We start from the raw sequence: 26285 nt of genomic DNA on the forward strand, positions 1-26285 counted from the left end.
GGTACCCCCAGGTGCCAGGTGCCTTCAGGGCGGCATGGCCGTGCGCCTCTGGCGCCCGGCGATATCGCGGGAAACGGGGTTTGTATCGTGTGCCTTCAGGTGCCAGGTGTCCACGACTGCTCCACACTCCACATTTGAGAACGATTATCATGGACACTTTTCATGTACGATCGCGATGATAGTTGTGCTGGCGCAGACAGCTGGAGTTAAGTTTGGATCGGGACGCCTCCCAGTAATGGCGGGCGCAAGAGCGCCGTCTATCGGCGAGGGGGCCGGATCGTCCTTATCGGATCGGTCTATTGACAGGATTTCCCTCATCATTCCCATGGGCCTTACCTCTCTCCCCCCCTCCCCTCCTCTTCCCCCACCCCCCCCCCCAAACATTCATAAAAATAAAAACAGAAAAATGAAACCTCATGGAGGTGCTCAGAATCTCATCACCATGAACCCCACATTGACTGGTTCTCAGCACCATGAACCCCACATTGACGTGGTTCTCAGCACCATGAACCCCACATTGACGTGGTTCTCAGCACCATGAACCCCACATTAATGTGGTTCTCGGTACCATGAACCCCACATTGACTGGTTCTCAGCACCATGAACCCCACATTGACGTGGTTCTCAGCACCATGAACCCCACATTGATGTGGTTCTCGGTACCATGAACCCCACATTGACGTGGTTCTTGGCACCATGAACCCCACATTGACGTGGTTCTCAGCACCATGAACCCCACATTGACGTGGTTCTCGGCACCATGAACCCACATTGACGTGGTTCTCTGCACCATGAACCCCACAGTGACGTTCTCGGCACCATGACCCCCACATTGAATGGTTCTCGTCACCATGAACCCCACAATGACGTGGTTCTCAGCACCATGAACCCCACATTGACTGGTTCTCGGCACCATGATCCCCACATTGACGTGGTTCTCCGCATCATGAACCCCACATTGACGTGGTTCTCAGCACCATGAACCCCACATTGACATGGTTCTCAGCACCATGAACCCCACATTGACGTGGTTCTCGGCACCATGAACCTCACATTGACTGGTTCTAGGCACCATGAACCCCACATTGACTGGATCTCAGCACCATGAACCCCACATTGACATGGTTCTCAGCACCATGAACCCCACATTGACGTGGTTCTCTGCACCATTGTTATGGATTCATCACTTCCGTTGTTGTGGTTTTCATCCACTGTAAACATTTTTGATTCCACGTATTATTATTGTTGTCGTTTAAGGGATAGAGATTACTATTTTCAAAAGGTAAAAAAGTTAATGTTTTGAATGAAGCCGGAACCGGACGACGACGAAGAGGAGGAGGAGGAGGAGGAGAAGAAGGCAGAGCGAGTGAGTCGGACAAGAAGCCGAGCTGCTTCGAGGTCTGGAGCAAACGATTGGCGAACGAGGGTCACGAGTGAACTTTGGGTTTCCCGGGAAAGGGATTCCTGTGACAGAGTTGTTATCGCTGTGACAGATCAACCTGCGTGTCAGGTTTTGCGGTTGATTCCGAGGAGAATCATCGTCGTGCCGTTACGCCTCGAGAACGGGCCGTCGGCCATTTTGACTCGCGCACTTTGTGCATCGCTCAAGATTTTTCACTTCGCTTCAACCATTTTCACTGCATTCAGACGTTAATCTGGTGTGCATGTGTCACGTGGCTTTTGAGTGGGAAATCTGCGGTTCGCCGATTTGGAGCCGTGGAACGTCCATACCCGAGGGTGTGATTTCCCAGTCGCCTTGAGGGTATCTTTGCGCAGCTTTGGCCTTTGGCCTTTGGCCTAAATCTCATCCGGGATAGAATTCCCTAACATACTCGTCCGGGATTAAATTCCCTAACACTCGTCTGGGATAGAATTCTCTAACATTCCCAAAAATCCCAAATTTGGAATTTTTCTAACATCCCCAAATTTTTCAAAAAAATTTGAAAATTTTTGTTGAAGGTTAACAGGTGCTAACTAATAGTCACCATGGTGTTTGACGCAGAAAAGTTTGCGGCGTCCCATAATGAGGCACAGTTCCAAGCGTTAAAAAGATCGGAACTCTTGATATTGGCCAAATATTTCAACTTGGAGGTCCGAGTTAATATGAAGAAAGCAGAGATGCAGACATTGGTGGGAGAATCTCTGGTGGGACAAGGAACATGGAAAGAGGTAGCCTTGGATTGGTTAACCGAGGAAAAATAAAATGTGGAGCTCCGGAAAATGGAGATGCAACTGCAGAGCCAGGAAAGGTTAAAAGCAGAGGAAAGGAGAGCTGAAAAAGAACTTGAGGAGAGAGGAGCAGAGGAAAAGAGAGCTGAAAAAGAACTCGAGGAGAGAAGAGCAGAGGAAAGGAGAGCTGAAAAGGAACTCGAGGAAAGAAGAGCAGAACAGGAACAATAACTCGAGGAGAGAAGCGCAGAGGAAAGGAGAGCTGAAGAAGAAAGAAGAGCAGAGGAAAGAGCAGAGGGAAGGAGAGCCGAAAGGGAGTTAAAGGAACGTGACATGGAGTATCAGAAGGAACTTAAACTCAAGGAGCTGGAATTAATGGGAGAACAGAGAGAAGTAGTATCCATGCCGGCTAGTTCGACAACTAGTCAGAACACTTGGGATGTTGGTCGGCATGTGTGGCTGGTTCCACCCTTCAATGAAAAGGAGGTAGCCAAGTTTTTTTTACACTTTGAGAAAGTAGCACAAATGCTAAAATGGCCTATGGGGTCCTGGACTATGTTAGTGCAAAGTGTTCTGGTGGGTAATGCTCAAGATATCTATTCGGCTTTACCAATTGACCAATGTGCAGATTATGAGATAGTGAAGAAAACCATTCTCAAAGCCTATGAATTGGTCCCTGAATCTTACCGGCAAAAATTCAGGAATGCCAGCAAGAGGGAGAGTGAGACCCATGTGGAGTTTGCCAGAATGAAGGAAACCATGTTTGATCGGTGGTGTGACTCGAAGGGGATTGGGAAAGCCTTCAACCTGTTACGACAATTGATCTTGGTGGAGGAATTCAAACAGTGTGTCCACGCGGACATTAAAGTACATCTGGATGAAAAGAAAGTACCAGAATTGTATGAGGCAGCAACCGTGGCAGATAACTATGCCTTGACACACAGGATGGGGTTCCACAAACCTAACTTCCCGCCTAGAGTTAGCGAGGGGAGTTACGGAAAATCAGGTTCAGAGAACAGATATTCATGGAGGTGGCCTCGAGATGACTATAGGGACAAATCTGATCCCGCGACTTTTAGGAATCAGAAGACTACAGTTCCAAGACAGACTTGTCTTCCGGGGGGCCCGAGGCAGACCACGAGTTTTTCCTCCGGGCCTACTTGCGCTTTTTGCAAGAAACCTGGGCATTTGATGTCCCAATGTTACGCCCTGAAAAGGAAAAATGAGGAGCGGAGTCAGACTAGTACAACTCCGAATGCATTGGCAAATGCGAGAAATCGTCCTTGGAGGACAGTGCCTTGTGAAGGTTCCCATGCCAAAGTTACGACATCACAGAACGATCTTCTTCAAGAGCGTTACAAACCTTTTATTTCAGAGGGGTTTGTGTCACTCGATGGAGACTTAACGAACCAGAGATCTGTTAGGGTATTGAGGGATACAGGAGCACATCAATCTTTGATGCTTGAGGGCATTTTGCCATTGTCAGAGAAGACGGCAACTGGTGTTAGTGTTCTTTTACAGGGGGTTGGTGGCTATGTTAAAGCTCCACTTCATGTCATCCATTTGAAGTCTGATTTGGTGTTAGGACCGGTTACCATAGGTTTAGAAGCCACTCTTCCTGTAGATGGAATCTCTTTTGTTGTCGGGAATGATTTGGCCGGTTGTCGAGTTTCTGGTAATCCGATGTTTGTTGAAAAGCCTAGTATGGAAAATAACCGCACAGTTAGAGCAGGAGATTCCAGGTATCTTTCCATCCTGTGCCGCGACTCGTGCTATGGGTAGGAAGCGCTTTGAAGAGAAGGAGAAGGTACTGACGTCACGCTTTGCAAAGGCACTTCTTGTCGAATATCCTGCAACTAAGTGTCAGCACACACAAGTCATGGATGGAGGCAATGTTGGCAAGCTCTTTGTAGGTGGACTGAACTTTGACACAAGTGAAGATGTTCTGGACTCTATCTTTGGCAAATATGGACCACTCTTGGAAGTGCTGCTGATGAAAGACAGAGAGACGCAAAAGTTGAGAGGGTTTGGCTTTGTCACGTTTGAAAACACAAAGGACTCCAAAGATGCAGAAAAGGATTTGAATGGCAAGGATTTGGATGGTCGGACCATAACAGTGGAGAAGGCAGGCCATGGGCGTCGAGGGGGCTACAGAGGAAGAAAACGTGGAGGTAGTTTCAGGGGTGGCTTTGGCTCCTGGGGTGGGAGTAATAGTTTTGGTGGCCGCCGCAGTCGTGATTACTACGGAGGCTCCCAGCAGCAGCAGCGCAGTTTTGGCAACTCTCGACGGGATGACTATTACGGTGGTAGCCGGGATGGGGACCGCTACTCACGTGACTACAGCACCCGACTCTACAACCGTGATTATGATTTTTATGATCAAGAGAAGAGTTGGAAGCACTGAGTGCTCAGGAGCAGCCGAGCCAAGATTTCTACACGGATTAACCCGTGAACTCCACGTTCCTAAATGCGTCCATGCAGTGAATACTTCCAGGCCTCACCACCCAACCACCATAAAACCTGGCTCTCAGCTCGGCCTCCTTCAAAAAGTGCTATAGATTTGCTTTGCTTTGGATTCACTGATCACAACCCCTTAACCTTCATTCAAAAAATGAAAAATAAAAATCAGAGGTTGATGAGATCGAGTTTGGCTTTGCAGGAGTTCAACTTGGAAATTGAGCATGTTAAGGGTAGGGACAATGTCGATGTTGATGCTTTATCCAGAGTGAACTAACTTTGGAAATTCCTGTGGGTGGTTTGGAAGTTTTGTTGCTTTATTTTGGGGAATATTAATTATTGTTGTTCACGTGAATTGATCTTTTGGGTGTGAGTTTTACTTTTGTTTGCTAAAAGAGTTTTTGCCTGCAAAGAAAGTTTTCACTATGTTCAAACTTTCTTTCTTGAGGGGGGGAAGTGTTATGGATTCGTCACTTCCATTGTTGTGGTTTTCAACCACTGTGAACATTTTTGATTCCATGTACTATTATTGTTGTCGTTTAAGGGATAGAGATTACTATTTTAAAAAGGTAAAAAAGTTAATGTTTTGAATGAAACCGGAACCGGACGACGACGAAGAGGAGGAGGAGGAGGAGGAGAAGAAGGCGGAGCGAGTGAGTCGGACAAGAAGCCGAGCTGCTTCGAGGTCTGGAGCGAACGATTGGCGAACGAGGGTCACGAGTGAACTTTGAGTTTCCCGGGAAAGGGATTCCTGCGACAGAGTTGTTATCGCTGTGACAGATCAACCTGCGTGTCAGGTTTTGCGGTTGATTCTGAGGAGAATCATCGTAGTGCCGTTACGCCTCGAGAACGGGCCGTCGGCCATTTTGACTCGTGCGCTTTGCGCATCGCTCAAGGTTTTTCACTTCAATTCAACCATTTCCACCACATTCAGACGTTAATCTGGTGTGCGTGTGTCACGTGGCTTTTGAGTGGGAAATCTGTGGTTCGCCGATTTGGAGCCGTGGAACGTCCATACCCGAGGGTGTGATTTCCCAGGCACCTTGAGGGCATCTTTGCGCAGCTTTGGCAGCGGGACTGTGACTGTCATCCAAACGGGATTCTGGTCTCGATGGGACATCATTCTGACGATCACTGGAGCAGATCATCTTTGGCTTGATGCTGGGATAGAGACATTGGGAATGTTCTTCTTTTTGCTCACTTGGAGCACAGTGAGTTATATATTACGAAACTGATGGTACCATCATAGGAAATATATATTGGTTGTACAATTGATTACTATTGTTGTTGTACTGTTATTCTTGTGTGATCTTAATACAATACTTGTTTGTTGGTAACAATTGGTGTGGCTACACCATTGATCTAAGACATACAGAATAACACATCTTTCTGCCGTGACTCCTCTCGGGGCTCGGAGGTACACCGTGACCGGGGTTTGGGGAGGAGCACGTAACACCATGAACCCCACATTGACGTGGTTCTCGACACCATGAACCCCACATTGACTGGTTCTTGGCACCATGAACCCCACATTAACTGGTTCTCAGCACCATGAACCCCACATTGACTGGTTATCGGCCCCATTAACCCTACATTGACGTGGTTCTCGGCACCATAAACCCCACATTGACTGGTTCTAGGCACCATGAACCCCACATTGACTGGTTCTCAGCACCATGAACCCCACATTGACGTGGTTCACGGCACCATGAACCCCACATTGACATGGTTCTCAGCACCATGAACCCCACATTGACGTGGTTCCCGGCACCATGAACCCCACATTGACTGGTTCTCGGCACCATGTACCCCACATTGACTGGTTCCCAGCACCATGAACCCCATATTGACTGGTTTTCAGCACCATGAACCCCACATTGACGTGGTTCTCGGCACCATGAACCCCACATTGACGTGGTTATCAGCACCATGAACCCCACATTGACGTGGTTATCAGCACCATGAACCCCACATTGACGTGGTTCTCGGCACCATGAACCCCACATTGACGTGGTTATCAGCACCATGAACCCCACATTGACGTGGTTCCCGGCACCATGAACACCACATTGACTGGTTCTCGGTACCATGGACCCCACATTGACTGGTTCTCAGCACCATGTACCCCACATTGACTGATTCCCAGCACCATGAACCCCACATTGACTGGTTCTCAGCACCATGAACCCCACATTGACGTGGTTCTCGGCACCATGAACCCCACATTGACGTGGTTATCAGCACCATGAACCCCACATTGACGTGGTTCCCGGCACCATGAACCCCACATTGACGTAGTTCCCGGCACCATGAACCTCACATTGACTGGTTCTCGGCCCCATAAACCCTACATTGACGTGGTTTTCGGCACCATGAACCCCACATTGACTGATTCTCAGCACCATGAACCCCACATTGACTGGTTCTCAGCACCATGAACCCCACATTGACGTGTTTCTCGGCACCATGAACCCCACATTGACGTGGTTCTCGGCCCGATGAACCCCACATTGACGTGGTTCTCCGCACCATGAACCCCACATTGACTGGTTCTCAGCACCATGAACCCCACATTGACGTGGCTCTCGGCACCATGAACACCACATTGACTGGATCTCAGCGCCATGAACCCCACATTGACTGGATCTCAGCACCATGAACCCCACATTGACTGGATCTCAGCACCATGAACCCCACATTGACTGGATCTCAGCACCCTGAACCCCACATTGACTGGATCTCAGCACCATGAACCCCACATTGACTGGATCTCACCACCATGAACCCCACATTGACTGGATCTCAGCACCATGAACCCCACATTGACTGGATCTCAGCACCATGAACCCCACATTGACGTGGTTCTCAGCACCATGAACCCCACATTGACAAGGTTCTCAGCACCATGAACCCCACATTGACTAGTTCTCGGCAGTATTTCTCCTTTTGATCCCGCCGGAGGGGGCAGGGCCAAAACCATACTACTCTCGTACCTTCTTGCCATGAGGCGATCATAACTACCAAGTTTGATGAATATCTGCACAACTGTTTAGGAGAAGATGGCGTTACTGACAGACAGTTGGATGGAATCCTCCCTACCCCCTTGCCCCCGTTGTTTATTCATTACGCTATGCTCGCGAAGCAAAATGCACGGTTAAGCATTCAGGTGCACACGTTTGCCGTTCGTGTGCTGAGTGCCGTACGCGTCTGCATTTTAAAAATTCATTTTCTCGGCAACCGATGGTCCGATTGACACGAAATTTTTCCATCGAAGTGCCTCAGCCTGTATAATTTTTTTATTCATAATTATGATGTCATATGTCACGTGGTATGAACGCCATCTTGTAAAAAAGTTACACCTCTATCTCCCAAACTGCTCAATGGAAAAAATTGAAGCATGGCTCATTGTCAAGTACTCACCATGGGGATATATGTTGATATATCTCATGATCTGATATAGCTCACCATAAGATATGTTGATGGTGATGTCATCGGTGCCTTAATAATGACGTCATAATTCGACAAGTTCAATGCTTGATCTGATCAGTATGAATAAAACAAAAATTCCTCTGCAACTGTTAAACCGATGGACACGAAATTTTCAGAATATGAACGCCTCCTCCTGCAGAATTATATAATGATAATTATAACGTCATAGGTCACGTGGTACAGACGCCATCTTGGAAAAAAAATCGAAAAACCTTGCACCTCTATATCTCCGAAACCGCTCCATGGAAAAAATTGAAACATGGCGCATTGTCAAGTACTTCATATGGAGAATAGGTGTTGTTAATGATGACGTCATTGGTGCCATAATTATGACATCATAATTCGACAGGGACAACTCTTAGTCTGATCAGTTTGAAATGTATTGGGCATGATCTATGCAACAATTATATTAAGAATATAAATTTAAGATGTCATCGCTCGCGTGGTCTGGCAGCCATATTGGATCAAAGGAAAAAAATGTTCAAAAACAGAAGAGTTGGCTCTCGCAACAAGTTGACTGCGCAGGGTAAGTATTCTATGAAGACCATCTAGTTTTGTTTTGTAATGATTGTTGAATTAGGTGTTTTTTTAATTTCATTTTCTTGGCAAAGTCCGAATCATTATATTAAATTGCAATTAGTCACTGGCTTTGATACCAATATAAATTTTTCTTTCGATCTTGGCCATCAAAAAGCAACATATATCAAACGGTTTCAAATGGAGCACCTCGCCGCCATCAGAGAATTTAAGTTTGCATCAGATTGTGGGAGCTATGCTCGCACGATAAAACCGGACAAAATGGACGACGCCAGGAATGAAGTTTCACTGAGCTATTTATTTCCAGCTCACTCGAAAGAACTCAAAAGCACTGAATCAGCCGATCGAACGGGCGGCAATTTATAAGTCCCGTTCAACACACAAAAGCTACGCCTCTCAGGCGGGGCGTGGTATGCAAATAGGTAAGCCACGCCTCTCAACGGGGCGTGGTATGCAAGTCAAGCGTTCGCCCGGGAAAGGCAAGTCTGGACACGCCCGGGTGAGTCCAGACAAGTAACCGCTCGCCGGTTGCGTCATCGGCCGGTGCAAGGTGATTGTGTATGCTTCCAGTAACTGCTACATGCGCCCCCCAAGAATTAACTTGCACCGGGAGAGTCAGTTTGAGGGGGGTCTTGATGACCCGGCCGAAACGACCCCTGGTGATTCGTGTGGGGGTGGTAGGTGGCGTGGCGGTGGATGGTCGGGCGGGGCCTTGGTTGACGGGGGACGGCCCCGCCGTGGAGGAAGGGCCAACTGTGGAGGTTGGTCGAGGTCCAAATGGGCCGGTTTGAGGCGGTCCACGGAGATGTGGTCTGGTTTGCCGCCGATATCCACGATGAACGACTTGTCGTCCCTCTTCAGGACCCAGATAGGTCCATCGTACAGCGGCCGGAGCGGCCCCCGGTGTGCGTCATTGCAGATAAAAACGTACACCGCAGTGCGAAGTGCTGGGGGGACGTGGGGTTGGGGGCAGCCGTGATGGGACGTGGGCATGGGGGCGATTCTCCTGGCGGCCTCTTGGAGGACCGAGCGTTGGCGAGCCGCGGACCAGGGGCCGGTGGCGTCAGGGATGAACTCGCCCGGCACGCGCAGTGGCTGGCCGTAGACCAGCTCGGCGGTGGAAGCCTGGAGGTCCTCTTTAGGGGCCGTTCGGAGGCCCAATAGGACCCACGGGAGCCTGTCGGCCCAACCGTCGTCCTGGAGACTGGCCCTGAGAGCGGCCTTCATCGAGCGGTGGAACCGCTCGTACAAGCCGTTGGCTTGGGGGTGGTAGGCCGTGGTGCGGTGAAGCTTGACCCCCAAGGCCTGGGCGACCGCGCCTCAAAGCTTGGAGGTGAATTGCGGGCCTCTGTCGGAGGAGATGTCCGAGGGGGCGCCGAAATGGGCAATCCAAGTGCCAATGAAGGCCTGCGCCATGTCGGCGGATGTTGTTGATGCCAGCAGGACGGCCTCCGGCCACCTGGTGGTCCTGTCCACCATCGTGAGGAGGTGGGTGAAGCCCCGCGGGGAAGGAAGGGGTCCCACCAGGTCCACATTGACGTGGTCGAAGCACCGCGCGGGCACGTCGAATGGTGCCAATGGGGCCTGGGTGTGCCGGTGGACCTTCGCGCACTGGCAGGCGACACAGGCATTGGCCCAGTCGTGGACGTCCTTACGGAGCCCGTGCCAGACGAACTTCGCTGCCACGAGCTTCTGCGAAGCCTTCCGGCCCGGGTGGGAAAGGCCGTGGAGGGCGTCAAAAATGTGCCGCTCCCATCCGGTGGGCACGATGGGGCGAGGTTGGCCCAGGGAAACGTCGCACAGGAGAACCGTGCCTGTGCCCTCGAAGGGGACGTCGGCCAACCGCAAGCCTGTGTCCGCTGTCCGGAGGGCTTGCACCGTGGTGTCGGCGGTCTGGTCGGCCGCCATGCGGGCGAAGTCCACACCCAGGTGGACGGCGTTCGCCCCGGACCGGGAGAGGCAATCGGCCACAGCGTTGTCCTTGCCTGCGACGTGCCGGATGTCCGTCTTAAATTCGGACACGGCAGGGAGGTGGCGCTGCTGGCGGGCCGACCACGGCTCTGTAACCTTGGCCATGGCGAAGACCAGGGGTTTGTGGTCCACAAACGCCGTGAACGGGCGGCCCTCTAAAAGATGGCGGAAGTAGTGAACGGCCAGGTAAAGGCCGAGGAGCTTGCGGTCGAAAGCGCTATACTTGCGCTCGTTAGGGCGAAGCTGCCGGCTGAAGAAGGCCAGCGGTTGCCAAGCCCCGTTCACCCACTGTTCATGCACGGCGCCCACCGCGTAGTCGGAAGCGTCCGTGGTGAGGGCGATGGGTGCGTCGAGCGCCGGGTGCGCCAGCATGGTCGCGTTGGCGAGGGCCAGCTTAGCGCCCGTGAACGCCTCGTCCATTTCTTTGGACCAGGCGACGTCGTGCTTGGCCGGCTTGCCCCGGAGGGCTTCGTACAGGGGGCGCATGAGTTGGGCGGCGCGAGGCACGAACCGGTGGTAGAAATTTACCATCCCCCAAAATTCCTGCAGGGCCTTGATGGAGCGGGGGCATGGGAAACCTGTGACTGCCTCCACCTTGGTAGGCAGCGGGACGGCCCCGCGCTTCGTAATGCGGTGCCCCAGGAAGTCGACGGCCGTTACGCCAAACTGGCATTTCGCCGGGTTGATGATGAGGCCATGCTGGCCGAGGCACTCAAAAAGCATGCGCAGGTGGATGAGGTGCTCCGCCCGGGAAGTGCTGGCGATGAGAATGTCGTCCAGGTAGACAAAAAGGAAGGTGAGGTCACGCAGCATGCTGTGCATCAGCCGCTGGAAGGCCTGGGCCACGTTTTTAAGGCCGAACGGCATGCGAAGGAACTCGAAGAGGCCAAAAGGTGTAATTACCGCCGTCTTTGGCACGTCGGCCGGCCGGAAGGCCGGACGGGTACCTGGTGGTTGCCCCGAATGAGGTCGACCTTGGAAAAGATCACCCGCCCCGCCTAACGGGCGGAAAAGTCCTGTATATGTGGTATCGGGTACCGGTCCGGGGTGGTGGCGTCGTTGAGGTGGCGGTAATTGCCGCATGGTCGCCATCCGCCACCCGGTTTGGGCACGATGTGCAGGGGCGAGGCCCACGCGCTATTCGAGCGCCGCACAATGTCCAATCGCTCCAGCGCATCGAATTTCGCCTTCGCCACGGCGAGTTTGGCCGGGTCGAGGCGGCGAGCCCTGGCGTAGCCCGGTGGACCTGTGGTCGGGATGTGGTGTTCGACGCCGTGCTTGACGGCGACGGCCGAAAACGTCGGCTGCGTGAGGGCGGGAAACTCGGCGAGTAGGCGGGTGAAATCGTCCGTGGCCGGGAGCGTGCAGGCTAGCTTGGTCGGAGCGGAGCCGCTCAATGAGCAAGCGAGCGAGCTGAAGGTCTCCGCGTTGATGAGCCGACGCCATTTGACGTCGACCAAAAGCCCATGCGCGCAAAGAAAATCTGCACCCAGCAAGGCCATGGGCACGTTCGCCGTGATGAAGTCTCACCTGAAGCGCTGGCCCCCGAAGCAGAATGCGACACTGAGCGAACCGAAGATGTGGATGGAGGAGCCGTTTGCGGCGACCAAGGCAGGGCCGCAAAGCGCGGCCTGTTTGTCCTGCACCGAGGTGGGTATCACGCTCAGCTGAGCGCCGGTGTCGCACAAAAAACGCCGCCCGGACGCTGTGTCTGTAATAAACAGAAGGCTGCCAGAATGGCCGACGCTCATGGCAGGCAGGGAGCGCCGGCCTGGTCGTTTCCCGACCTGCCGAAAGTGCGCGGTGGGCGGCACGTTCTGGCCTTCTGCCCGAACCTGGCGTGGTAGTAGCACATGGTCCACTCTGGTGGAGGCTCCGGCGGTCGCGTCGGGTTCGGTCGCGGCGGCCGCTGCCGCCAGTGGCGCTAACTCGGCCGGTGGTGGCGCCGGTCGTGGCGCGGGCGTTGCCTCGGTCGGCCCAGGGTCCCAGGCGGCCGCTCCGACGTGTCGCCCGGCCGAGAAAAATTTATCGGCCTCCCTGGCCAGGGCACGAGGGTCCGTGATGGGCGAGTTTGCCAAAGCCAACTGTACCCGCCCGGGTAGCTGCCGGAGGAACAGCTCGCGGAAGAGGAAATCCGGGCTGTGGTTGCCGAGTAGCGCCAGCATGTGGTCCATACGCTCGGATGGACGGGCCTCACCCAGGTCCGGGAGGTCGAGCAGCTGTCGCGCGCGTTCGGTTTCCGTGAGTCCAAACGCACCGAGGAGTAGGCCTTTGAGCGTGCCGTATTTGTCGGCGTTCGGCGGGTTCTGTAGGAAGTTCAGGACCCGAGCAGCGGTGGAGGCGGTGAGCGCGGAGACCACATGGTGGTAGCACATCGAGTCCTCTGTAATGTTCCGCAGGGCGAAGAGAGAATCCGCCTGGGCGAACCAGACGGCTGCGTGTGCTTCCCAAAAGCCAGGAAGCTTCAAAGCTGCAGATGACTCCATCGCCGTGTTCTTGAAAAGGGGTCACCAATTGTGGGAGCTATGCTCGCACGATAAAACTGGACAAAATGGACGACGCCAGGAATGAAGTTTCACTGAGCTATTTGTTTCCAGCTCACTCGAAAGAACTCAAAAGCACTGAATCAGCCGATCGAACGGGCGGTAATTTATAAGTCCCATTCAACACACAAAAGCTACGCCTCTCAGGCAGGGCGTGGTATGCAAAGAGGTAAGCCACGCCTCTCAACGGGGCGTGGTATGCAAGTCAAGCGTTCGCCCAGGAAAGGCAAGTCTGGACACGCCCGGGCGAGGACAAGTAACCGCTCGCCGGTTGCGTCATCGGCCGGTGCAAGGTGATTGTGTATGCTTCCGGTAACCGCTACAAGATGTGGTAATAAATGTGCATTGTTGCTGCCTTCTTGTCGGCTCTGACAGGAGACGCCATTTGCATTTATACCGACTCTATTCTATACCTCGTTGAGAGTCCTGGCAACTTGTTAGTGGAATGTAATTTTATTTTTGCATTTGAGGTAATGTATCCAACTCTAAATCAGTTTTTAGCGAAGCCCCACCCACCTCGTGATACCTGCAAAGCAGTTTTAAAGCTCGTAACTTGTCCAAAAGTATATGGCTTTTACTATTACACCTCTCTATCTAACACTATTAACACCACTCTATCTAACACTATTAACACCACTCTATCTAACTATTACACCTCTCTATCTAACACTATTAACACCACTCTATCTAACACTATTACACCACTCTCGCCTGCTGTTTGTGTCTTTTATGACATGCTTAAAAACATAGGGGCAATATACCCCTGGGGTTCACCTGGTAGAATAAACCGTATACTGCACCGAATAAAGGTATTTTAAACCAATTTCAGTGGTTGCTAGAAGACAGGGCAGCAGGTAGAATCATACTAACATAATCACGAAGTCTTTGAACAAACAAAAAAACACATATTTTAGGGGGGAAACCACTACTTCCCCCGCCCCCCCCAATCCGGTATACCTCCTCAGACCCCAATTTTTCTAATGCCTTGAACAAACATTGGTACATCACAGGTGATGAAGGTTGTGGTGAAGTTTCACTGAAATTGTGTGTGTAGTTTCAAAGAAAAGAGCAAATACCTATTTTGGGGGGTAACCACCCATACACCTCCTCAGGGCCCGATTTTTTTTTAATGCAGTGAACAAAATTTTTACATCATTGGTGGTGAAGGTTGTGGTCAAGTTTCATTGAAATCTCGGTGAAGATTCTCGGTGTTAATCTTTCATACCTGTATAAAATAGTCGAGTATTTCGTGCCGCGTGGCTTAGTTGTTGAAGCTTCCGACCTTGAGGCTTGGTTCTCTCCGGGCATCCAAAGTGTAGTTATTTTTTCATTCGTGTGTTTGTCAAATTTCAACTCGTTATTCTATCGTCTATGCGCTATTGTTTGTTTATAGTTCGTTTTGGTTTGAATTTCCTGTAACTCGTAATTAATTAATCGTGTTCTGCTCCGCGTGTGCGGCCTTGTACCCCCGTCGGTGTTTGTTAACTTAAGTCCCCTACTTCGTGTTTTGCTTGGCTCTTAGATTTTTCCCTTCTACCCCGAACATAATACTCTTTGTCTAACGTTTTAAATCCCCACCCCCAAAAAACCCCCCAAAAAACAAAAAACAAAAACGTTTATTTTCCTTTCTCCACGTGTGCTGTTGTTTCATCGTGTACTTCTGTCCAGGTGTGCTATTCGCCCCGCCCCCATTATCTCCTTGCCATCCACCTTTTGCCCTGTTCACGTGACTCGTGCTTGTCCGTCTCGGCCCTCTCCCCGTTGGTATTTTGTGAATATAAGATTGTTCATGGTTCTGTTTAAATATTATTTAAATATGTTTAAACTTTCCCCTTCAGTGTTTTATTCAGTGGTATATTACAACACGCTGTTTTTCTTCCTATTTAAAAGGCTTTTTTCAATTTCCTTTCCAACTCATTCCACTTCAAAAAAAAAATCCAATCTCTTATACGTCTCCCTCACTACATGTTCTAAATTCGCATTCATTCCATCCCTCCTCCATCGTTCTTAATCGGATTGCTAACTTGAAAATCACAATAAACCCAATTTGTTATCAATGTTCGTCTTTCATGAATCATTCACTTTCTAAACCCCCCTCTTTCCCCTCCCCTCCAAATCCCTCCCTTGCCCCTACACTCCTAAACTCCCCCCTTGCCCCTCCACTCCTAAACTCCCCCCTTGCCATTCCCCTCCTAAACTCCCCCCTTGCCCCTCCCCTCCAAATCCCCCCTTGCCCCTACACTCCTAAACTCCCCCCTTGCCCCTCCACTCCTAAACTCACCCCTTGCCCCTCCCCTCCTAAACTCCCCCCTCACTCCTCCCCTTCAAAACTCCCCCCCCAACCCCTCCCATTCAAATCTCCCCCCATACCATTCCTCTCCAATTCTCCCTTCTCCCCCCTCCTCCTCAAACCTGCCTCCTCCCCACTTCATCTCCCTTCTATCTCATACCTCCACCTCCCCCAACCTTCTACTTTCCTCTGCCCCCCTCCCCCCCTCAAACAACCCCTCACTGTGCCTCATCCCTTCACCATCAAACCTTTCGTCCTCCTCATCGTTCCCTTTCTTGTAACTCTTCTGTAATCTCTGACACACTATCAACTGCTCTCCCGACCTCCCCCTCTCATCCTTCATCTTACCCTACCCCTCCCCTCCCCTGTCCTGTACCCGATGCTCCCCCTCTCTTCATTAACGGTATGGACCTCAAACATCCAGGGCCTTCGCTCAAACCTGACTGATCTCTCCATACAGGTTGCTTCTGACAATCCAGACTTGATCTGCTTAACAGAAACTTTCCTCCTTCAAGATGTCTGATTCCTTAATATCTCTTCCTGGTTACTCCCTCCTCTGGTATGATAGACTTGAGCATCGTGCTGGTGGTGGGGTGGCTATCTTTATCAAAAACTCTCTTCCTCACTCTCCTTGCACTGCCCTCTCTCCACCTCACCCCCAGGAGTACCTCTGGCTACGGCTTCCTCTCCGCTCCCACCTTTTGTTCATATGTGTTCTGTACCGTCCTCCAAAGAGTGATGACTCCATTTACATTTCACTGTCTGACAACATGGACCAACTTCTATCCACTCATCCCAACTCTCTCTTCCTCATATGTGACGACTTCAACTGTCATCATGCCAGCTGGTTGGGTGTGGGTTCCTCTCTCACCAGTCATGGCACCTCAGCAAAGGACTTCTGTGACTCACTGGGATTGACACAATCTGTCAATTTCCCGAACCGGATCTCGGCCAATGGAGTATCTGCTCTTCTAGACTTGGTTATGACAAACTTCCCTGCTAATGTCTGCTGCTCTTCTTCTGCTCCAATCGGTTCTTCTGATCATGTGCTTGTTAAAGTGGGCATCTCTCTGGCCATTCTCTCTGGCAATTCTTCCTGGGAATTCTTCCAAAGCAAACTGCTCTCTCTCATGCACAGATTTATCCCATCTTGTCTTCAGTTGTCTTACCCTTCCTCCCGTCCATGGTACACTGAATCTTGTGGTGAGGCTGTTGCCCTGAAACAACTTGCCTTTGCCTCTTGGAAGGCTAATCAAACTGAAGGCAATCTCAGTTCCTTCCACCAAGCTCGGAACAAGTGTGTGTCTCCCCTCAGGAGTGCCAGGAAGCACTATCTCTCCACACTCAAGAATGAACTGTCAAACCTGTCTCCTTCCTCCAAATCCTGGTGGTGTCTGGTCAAATCAGTTTCTGGTGTTTGTTCCCCCTCCATCCCCTCCCTTACCTCAAATGGCTACACAGTTGACACCGCACGTGACAAAGCCGAATGCCTCAACTCTGAGTTTGCCTCAAAATCTTGTGTCCCAAACCCATCTCTCTCTCTTCCCACCTTTCCCAGTCGAACCCAACTGCTCCTGCACTCTGTGTCCTTCTCTCCTGACAAGGTGGAGGAGTTTTTGTCAAACCTCGACTCTGATTCTGCAACTGGACCAGACGGCATAAATCAATTCCAACTTCTTTCCTGGAAGTCCTTGCAGTGTTCATATGTTTTATACCTCTCCCACCTCCCCCAAAGCCCTCGCCCTCCCACATTTCTCCCGTTGTCCCTGCTCTCAAATGTTGTGTTTGTGTCCTTCCCCCTCTCTCCCCATGTTGTCTGCCGCTCCCCTTATTTTTTCTTTTGTGTGTCGGTTTGACTTTTTGTGTGATTAATGTTAGCTCTTTCACGAGCCTCGATCTTGTATACAAAAAAATAAAATAATAATGACAGCAGAAATGAATGATATGTTTATTTTCCTTCGTTTTGCTACAGAGCCATGTGCTTGAATGAACATTAGATTGTATAAAGGTCTGCAATATATGTTATTACATGCAAATATCATGAAACCATTATTAAATCAGATTAATGATATTCACTAAACAATAACTTTAATATTGAAGGAGCTGCGCTCCAACGCGAGTCGAAAGAATTGACGCGACCAAAGACGGAATTCGTCCGAGTTGCTTTATTGAAACAAAACAGCTCAGGTATTCTGACAAGCCCGTTTATCGGGCAGCAATATATATACACATTTATGTCGGGAAGTTTGCCCGGCAAAAGCTATACCGGGCATGCCCGGGTGTCAAGGGCGAGCCTTGGAAAGGCGAGTCTGGACCTGCCCGGGCGTGTTTGGCTGCGGCCTGGCAAGTCGAGGCTGGGCGTGCCCGGGTGCTCTGGACGAGCACTGGAAAAGCAAGAGCGGGCATGCCCGGACGCTCTGGGCGAGCCCTGGAAAGGCGATAGCGGGCATGCCTGGACGTTCTGGGCGAGCCCTGGAAAGGCGATAGCGGGCATGCCCGGACGCTCTGGGCGAGCCCTGAAAAGGCGATAGCGGGGATGCCCGGACGCTCTGGGCGAGCCCTGGAAAGGCAAGAGCGGGCATGCCCGGGAAAGACGAGACCGGGCGTGCCCGGGAGGTTCGGGCATGCCCGGACGCTCTGGGCGAGCCCTGGAAAGGCGAGAGCGGGCATGCCCGGGAAAGACGAGACCGGGCGTGCCCGGGAGGTTCGGGCGTGCCCGGGAACAGTGAGTCCGGGCATGCCCGGGAGAGGCGCGTCTGGCCGTGTTCTGGCCGGTGCAAGGCGATTGTGTGCATCCAGCGGGAACCGCTACACACGCCCCTCCAGAATCGACCTGCACCGGCAGGGTCAATTTAAGGGGGGTCCGGATGACCCGGCCGAAGCGACCCCTGGAGGGTCGTGGGGAGGGGTCCAACATGGTGGTGGGTGGTCGAGCGGGGGGAACTGTGGACGGGGGGCGGCCTCGCCGCGGAGGAAGGGCCAACCGTGGTGGTCGGTCGACGTCCATGTGCGCCGGTTTGAGGCGGTCCACAGAAATCCGGTCCGGCCGGCCGCCGAAGTCGACGATGAAAGACTTGTCGCCCCGTCGCAGGACCCGGAAGGGCCCGTCGTACGGCGGCCGGAGTGGCCCCCGGTGCGCGTCATGACGCACAAAGACGTACTCCGCTGTGCGAAGCGCCGGGGGGACGTAGGACTGGGGGCCACCGTGGCGGGACGTCGGCACGGGGGCAAATCGTCGGGCGGCCTCCTGGAGGTCCGAGCGCTGGCGAGCGGCGGACCAGGGACTGGTAGCGTCGGGCACGAATTCGCCCGGGACGCGGAGCGGCTGGCCGTAGACGAGCTCGGCGGCGGACGCCTGGAGGTCTTCCTTGGGGGCCGTGCGAAGGCCCAAAAGGACCCACGGCATCCGGTCGGCCCAACCGTCGTCCTGAAGGCCGGCCATGAGTGCGGCCTTCATGGAGCGGTGAAACCGCTCGCACAACCCGTTGGCTTGGGGGTGGTAGGCCGTGGTGCGGTGCAGCGTGACCCCCAACGAACGGGCGACCGCGCCCCAAAGCTCAGACGTGAACTGTGGGCCGCGGTCGGACGAGATGTCCGCTGGTGCGCCGAAGCGAGCGACCCAGGTGGCGATGAACGCCTGCGCCACGTCGGCGGTGGTGGTGGAGGCGAGGGGCACGGCCTCCGGCCACCTGGTGGTCCTGTCCACCATGGTGAGCAGGTGTGTGAAACCTCGTGATGGGGGAAGGGGGCCCACCAGGTCCACGTTGACATGGTACCTGGCTAGGCAGCTGGCGGAGGAACAGCTCTCGGAAAAGAAAATCCGGGGAGTGCTCACCGAGCAGCGAGAGCATGTAGTCCATTCGCTCGGACGGGCGCATGTCGCCGAGCTCGGGCAGGTCGAGCAGGCGTTGTGCACGTTCTGCTGGTGAGAGGGCGAATGTGTCGAGGAGCGTCTTGATCGTGCCATACTTGTCAGCGGCTGGCGGGTGCTGGAGGAGGCCCAGGGTGCGGGCCGCGGTGGCGGAGCCGAGTGCCGCTACCACATGGTGGAAGCGGGTGTCGTCGGCGGTAATGCCTCGCAGGGCAAACTGGGAGTCCGCCTGGGCGAACCAAACCGCCGCGTGAGCCTCCCAGAAGGTAGGTAGTTTAAGGGCAACTGCCGTGTCCATGTCGGGGGTCACCAATGAAGGAGCTGTGCTCCTACGCGAGTTGACAGGATTGACGCGACAAAAGACGGGAATTCGTCCGAGTTTCTTTATTCAGCAAAACCAAACTCGGGTACTCTGAAAAGCCCGTTTATCGGGCAGCAATATATGTATGTATGCAATCAAACACGGCGAGAGTGGGCGTGCCCGGGCGGCCTGGGCGAGCCCGGGAAAGGCAAGTCTGGACATGCCCGGGAAAGGCGAGACTGAGCGTCTCCGGGCGGTCTGGGCGAGCCCGGGAAAGGCAAGTCTGGACATGCCCGGGAAAGGCGAGACTGGGCGTCTCCGGGCGGTCTGGGCGAGCCCGGGAAAGGCGAGTCTGGACATGCCCGGGAAAGGCAAGACCGAGCGTCTCCGGGCGGTTTGGGCGAGCCCGGTACCGTGATCGCTCCCTGGTTGCGTCTTCGGCAGGTGTAAGGCAATTGTGTATGCTCAGCGGAAACCGCTACAACCTAACTATTGTGCTTATATATTATACCTAACTATTGTGCTTACATATTATACCTAACGAGTGTGCTTACATAATATAACTAACTATTGTGCTTCATATTATACCTAACGAGTGTGCTTACATAATATAACTAACTATTGTGCTTACATATTATACCTAACTATTGTGCTTACATATTATACCTAACTATTGTGTTTACATATTACTAGGGCATGCCCGTACTATATATATATCTAAAATTATATCCCCCCCCTCTATTTACATGAAATGGTTTGGTCCAAAGCGAACGGCTTGCGAGTACGGTGACAATCCCCCCCCCTCTATTTACATGAAATGGTTTGGTCCAAAGCGAACGGCTTGCGAGTACGGTGACAATCCCCCCCCCCCCCCCCCCCCTCTATTTACATGAAATGGTTTGGTCCAAAGCGAACGGCTTGCGGAGTTTGGTAAAGAAATCGCCATAGCGTGCACAAACGCGCAGGAAAGCGAAAGAATCGCAAATTAGTTTTAATTAGTTTTAAAACATAGTTTAACGCCAACATAGCGGCAACATAGTTTGCCAACGTGAAATAAATGAATACGCTCTCAAATGTGCCGTCCGAGGCAGAGTCTGTTCGGCACGTTCGGCACACGTGATAGCTCGCTGCTCTCTGATTGGTTGAATCGTTTTTTGGACATAGCTCGGTAACTACTTGTCCGATTAATATGAAACCTTGAAAAGGCACATCCTCGGGTCCCCAGCAATATACCTGGCAAGTTTAAAGTATATCGGACCCGTGGTTGTCGAGAAACAGCGGTCACAGACAAACAAACATACACACATAGATTACTGGAATTATAGATAGACTAGGGCATGCCCGTACGTGGGTGCCCGTTCCTTGCCAAAAAAAAAAAAAAACGCTACCCGTACGCTCTACCCCGCCCGTACGCCCGTAAACAAAAAATACAACGCTCTTCGCTTCCGCCCTTCGCTCTGGGAGAAATAATGCGCATAAGAAATCGAGAAATTATTATTTTCTCCGGAAGAAATCGAATTACGAACCGTAATGGCGCACGCACTCGGCTCGGCTCGCAACAACGCGTTCTGTGATTGGCTGCCGGAAGTGAAGTCTTCACTGTCCGGAAGGTCGCAAATCGCAGTTACGATGAATCGCAAATTAGTTTTATTTAGTTTTAAAACATAGTTTAACGCCAACATAGTTTGCCAACGTGAAATAAATGAATACGCTCTCAAATGTGCCGTCCGAGGCAGAGTCTGTTCGCCACGTTCGGCACACGTGATAGCTCGCTGCTCTCTGATTGGTTGAATCGTTTTTTGGACATAGCTCGCTAACTACTTGTCCGATTAATATGAAACCTTGAAAAGGCACATCCTCGGGTCCCCAGCAATATACCTGGCAAGTTGCAAGTATATCGGACCCGTGGTTGTCGAGAAACAGCGGTCACAGACAAACAAACACACACACAGACACACACACACACACACACACACACAGAGATTGCTGGAATTATAGATAGATACCTACCTATTGTGCTTACATATTATACCTAACGAGTGTGCTTACATAATATACCTAACTATTGTGCTTACATATTATACCTAACTATTGTGCTTACATATTATACCTAACGGGTGTGCTTACATAATATAACTAACTATTGTGCTTACATATTATACCTAACGGGTGTGCTTACATAATATAACTAACTATTGTGCTTACATATTATACCGAACTATTGTGCTTACATATTATACCTAACTATTGTGCTTACATAATAGAACTAACTCTTGTGCTTGCATATTATACCTAACGATTGTGCTTACATAATATACCTAACTATTGTGCTTACACATTATACCTAACTATTGTGCTTACATTATATATACCTAACTATTGTGCTTACATATTATACCTAACTATTGTGCTTACATAATAGAACTAACTATTGTGCTTGCATATTATAACTAACTGACTGTTGTGCTTGCATTACTAAACTAGAATACCACTCTTGGACGTCACGACATCGACGGATATGCCTCCGCCCACATTATTACATCATGACACATACTTGTACCAAGTTTGATTTAAATCCATTCAGCTGTTCTCAAGTATCACATTTTTACCTGACATGACCTCTGACCTCAACAAAATCACCTCCTCACCTTTGATGCCAAAATCAAATGACTTCATCTTTGCATCATTATTTTAAAATATACCAAGCTGGTCAAAATTCGATCACCAGTTCACAAGTTACAACAGTAACAGAATTTTTACCCAACGAGACCTCTGACCTACGACTTCGTGATCCCAAAATCTAATCAGTTCATCTTTACCTCATCCTACATACATGCACCGAGTTTGACTTAGGTCGATTCAGCCATTCTCAAGTTATCGCCGTAAAGAAAACCTATCGCGGATGGACGGACGGACAACTTGAAAACATAATGCCTCCGGCGGCGACTTCGTCGGCGGAGGCATAAAAATTAGCATTATGTAAGTTTTGAACGGCCCTAAACAATCCGTGACAGTGTGACGAATCGGCTTGTTCTGATATAACCGTGGCGGAGGGGAACATGGTGAGAGGTGTCAAGTTAATCTTTTAATAGCACATTAAATTTTTCCCAATCGTGCTGTTCATCTTTTAAGAATATTTTAAATGTGCCCAATCAGCCCGTTACCGTATTTTGTTTCAGGTTGGTACCACAGTGCGGTCATTCTTGTTTTGACGAGTTCGTTCGCCACTTTGACCCAATAGTCATGGCGAATCTGCTGTTGGGCCAGGGAAGAACGCAAGCAACTGCAGAAACTTCGAAGAACGCAGGAAATGCCGTTTCTGATGATACAATTTTCAAAATTTCCTGGAGGAGGACCCCCCCCCCCCCCCCTTCCAAATCCCCCTCTATTCCCTGCTTCAGCACTGACTTTGTGCACCCCCTCCGAAACTTCCCCCTGTCTGTCTGCCTGTCAATGGTCTTGAAATTCCTGCATCCGCCCCTGGGATCCACATCAGAAGATGAACTATATCACTAGATCCACAAACCTTGGTCATAGATCCACATCAATAGATCCAAATCCTCAGTCTATATCCACATAAGTAGCTTACCTACATCAGTAGATCCACGACCTCGGTCATAGATCCACATCGGTAGATCATCTACATCAATAGATCCACAACCTCAGTCATAGATCCACATCAATAGATCACCGACATCAATAGATCCACAACATTGGTCATAGATCCACATCGGTAGATTACCTACATCAGTAGATCCACAATCTCAGTCATAGATCTACATCGGCAGATTACCTACATCTGTAGATCCACAACCTCGGTCATAGATCCACATCAATAGATCACCGACATCAATAGATCCACAACCTCGGTCATAGATCCACATCGGTAGATCACCTACATCAGTAGATCCACAACCTCGGTCACGGATCCACATCAATAGAACACCGACATCAATAGATCCACAACCTCAGTCATAGATCCACATCAGTAGATTACCTACATCAATAGATCCACAACCTCGGTCATGGATCCACATCAGTAGACCACCTACATCAATAGATCCACAACCTCGGTCATAGATCCACATCGGTAGATCACCTACATCAATAGATCCACAACCTCGGTTATAGATCCACATTGGTAGATCACCTACATCAATAGATCCACAACCTCGGTTATAGATCCACATCGGTAGAATACCTACATCAATAGATCCACAACCTCGGTCATAGATACACATCGGTAGATCACCTACATCAGTAGATCCACAACCTCGGTCACGGATCCACATCAATAGATCACCGACATCAATAGATCCACAACCTCAGTCATAGATCCACATCAGTAGATTACCTACATCAATAGATCCACAACCTCGGTCATAGATCCACATCAGTAGACCACCTAAATCAATAGATCCACAACCTCGGTCATAGATCCACATCGGTAGATCACCTACATCAGTAGATCCACAACCTCGGTCACGGATCCACATCAATAGATCACCGACATCAATAGATCCACATCAGTAGATTACTTACATCAATAGATCCACAACCTCGGTCATAGATCCACATCGGTAGATCACCGACATCAATAGATCCACAACCTCAGTCATAGATCCACATCGGCAGATTGCCTACATCTGTAGATCCACAACCTCGGTCATAGATCCACATCGGTAGATCACCTACATCAATAGATCCACAACCTCGGTTATAGATCCACATCGGTAGATCACCTACATCAATAGATCCACAACCTCGGTTATAGATCCACATCGGTAGAATACCTACATCAATAGATCCACAACCTCGGTCATAGATCCACATCGGTAGATCACCTACATCAATAGATCCACAACCTCAGTCATAGATCCACATCGGTACATCACCTACATCAGTAGATCCACAACCTCGGTCATAGATCCACATCGGTAGATCACCTACATCAATAGATCCACAACCTCGGTTATAGATCCACATCGGTAGATCACCTACATCAATAGATCCACAACCTCGGTCATAGATCCACATCGGTAGATCACCTACATCAATAGATCCACAACCTCAGTCATAGATCCACATCGGTACATCACCTACATCAGTAGATCCACAACCTCGGTCATAGATCCACATCGGTAGATTACCTACATCAATAGATGCACAACCTCGGTCATGGATCCACATCAATAGATCTACAACTCAACTGCGTCCAGGTAGTCAGTCAACCCATCAATGTAACATCACCGTGACGTTGTTTAATCCACCTTGCGTTGCGACTGTACCCATTCGGTGGTTCGACCCACACACTCCCTCCCCCTTCATGCGATCTCGTACCGCTGGCGCTCACAAGCTTCGAGTAAGTGCCGTTGGTCCGGTTAGTTGAGAACAAGCAAGACAAGATCTTCACGGTCAAGACATTTTTGAGTTGAATTTCTCACTCATTCTTCTTCTTGTTCCCGAATGATGACCTGCTTCGTGTGTTGTCTCAATTCACGTTAAACGACTTCCCTTCCAGCCAACCTTCCATGCAGCTGCTGGGCATCTGTAAACAGATGCCAAATCGTGAGACGTTGTCTGGAAAGCACACGCAGCGTGGTTTTCTTCACCTCTGGTTGACCTGGATAACGAGGGGGCTCAAAGAGACATGGGTGGCTTATAACCGAGGCGACATCTCCCCCTCCCAATCTCATCTGCGGGAGTGGACCGAACACCATGACCGGCGGCAACACGAGTGAGGATGGAGCTGCGGCAAGTCCTGAGTACAACTACGTGGCGCTCGTTGTGGGTGTCTTGCTCATCGTGATTGTCATCCTGGGGAACGTGCTCGTGTGCCTCAGCGTTCTCACAGAGAAATCTCTCAAAACGGCCACAAACTACTTTATCGTGAGCCTTGCGGCTGCGGACCTGCTGCTCGCGCTGCTCGTGCTGCCCCTGTTCGTGCACAGCGAGGTGGGTACGCACGCGCTCACATGATCGATGTCTCAACCACAAATTGTGTCGCTGTGAAATTTTTACACATCGAAACCCGCTTGATCGCACACAAACCGCCTGTTGCACACACATTTCCAACGCTCACATTTCCTTTTCCCTCCTTCCTTGAACCTCCGCTTAAAATTAGTGAAATAAAACATTTTGAAAATTTCTAATTATTTTAACATCACCGTAATGACCTTCTTTCTTTTTCCAACACCAATAAGCCCTATATAAGAAATATATAAATATATATAAACACGAACATAAAGCCCGTCAAAATGACGGGTCGTAACAGTGTTTGACGGTACAACCACGTGAGCGTGCCAAGTCTGAAGTCTGGGCCTAGTGTCAGCGGTGCTTATATCATCTTTATTTATTAGACATCCTCCAGACGTAAATGAACACTCGTTTTACTCTGCGCACATTGCACATCATGTGCAGCAAATTTCACCTCCCTGTGCCTTGTATTTATTGTGATAAAAAAAAAAAACACTTCTGTACACCGACCCAGATGGTCAGTTTGCAAACCACCATCTACAATTCCAATGTAAGAGGCATAATTACTCTTCTTTTGGGTCTTCAACGTCCTTTGGATCTTTTTGGTCTTCAACGTCCTTTGTGTCTTTTGGGTCATCTTCCTGTTCATCGACGTCTTTTGGGTCATTTGAGTCTTTTGGG

General features: G+C 50.6%; 1 protein-coding gene across 4 annotated transcripts in view; it reads left to right on the top strand.

Annotated features, from left to right (window-relative positions):
- The window catches only part of DRD4 (dopamine receptor D4), a 292964-nt gene that overhangs the window by 41391 nt on the left and 225288 nt on the right, over window positions 1-26285 (top strand). For 3 of the 4 annotated variants that reach the window (XM_068118679.2, XM_068118677.2, XM_068118678.2), the window contains exon 1: window positions 24938-25583. The exons of the other annotated variant lie outside the window; for it this stretch is intronic. In XM_068118679.2, the coding sequence (XP_067974780.2) occupies window positions 25347-25583 (237 nt within the window). In that variant the 5' untranslated portion in view covers window positions 24938-25346. Of the gene's footprint in view, window positions 1-24937; window positions 25584-26285 lie in introns of those variants that run through there. 4 annotated transcript variants of the gene reach the window in all.

This window comes from Myxine glutinosa, chromosome 1, assembly GCF_964187855.1.
Source record: "Myxine glutinosa chromosome 1, kmMyxGlut1.1, whole genome shotgun sequence".
NCBI classification, from domain to species: Eukaryota; Metazoa; Chordata; class Myxini; order Myxiniformes; family Myxinidae; genus Myxine; species Myxine glutinosa.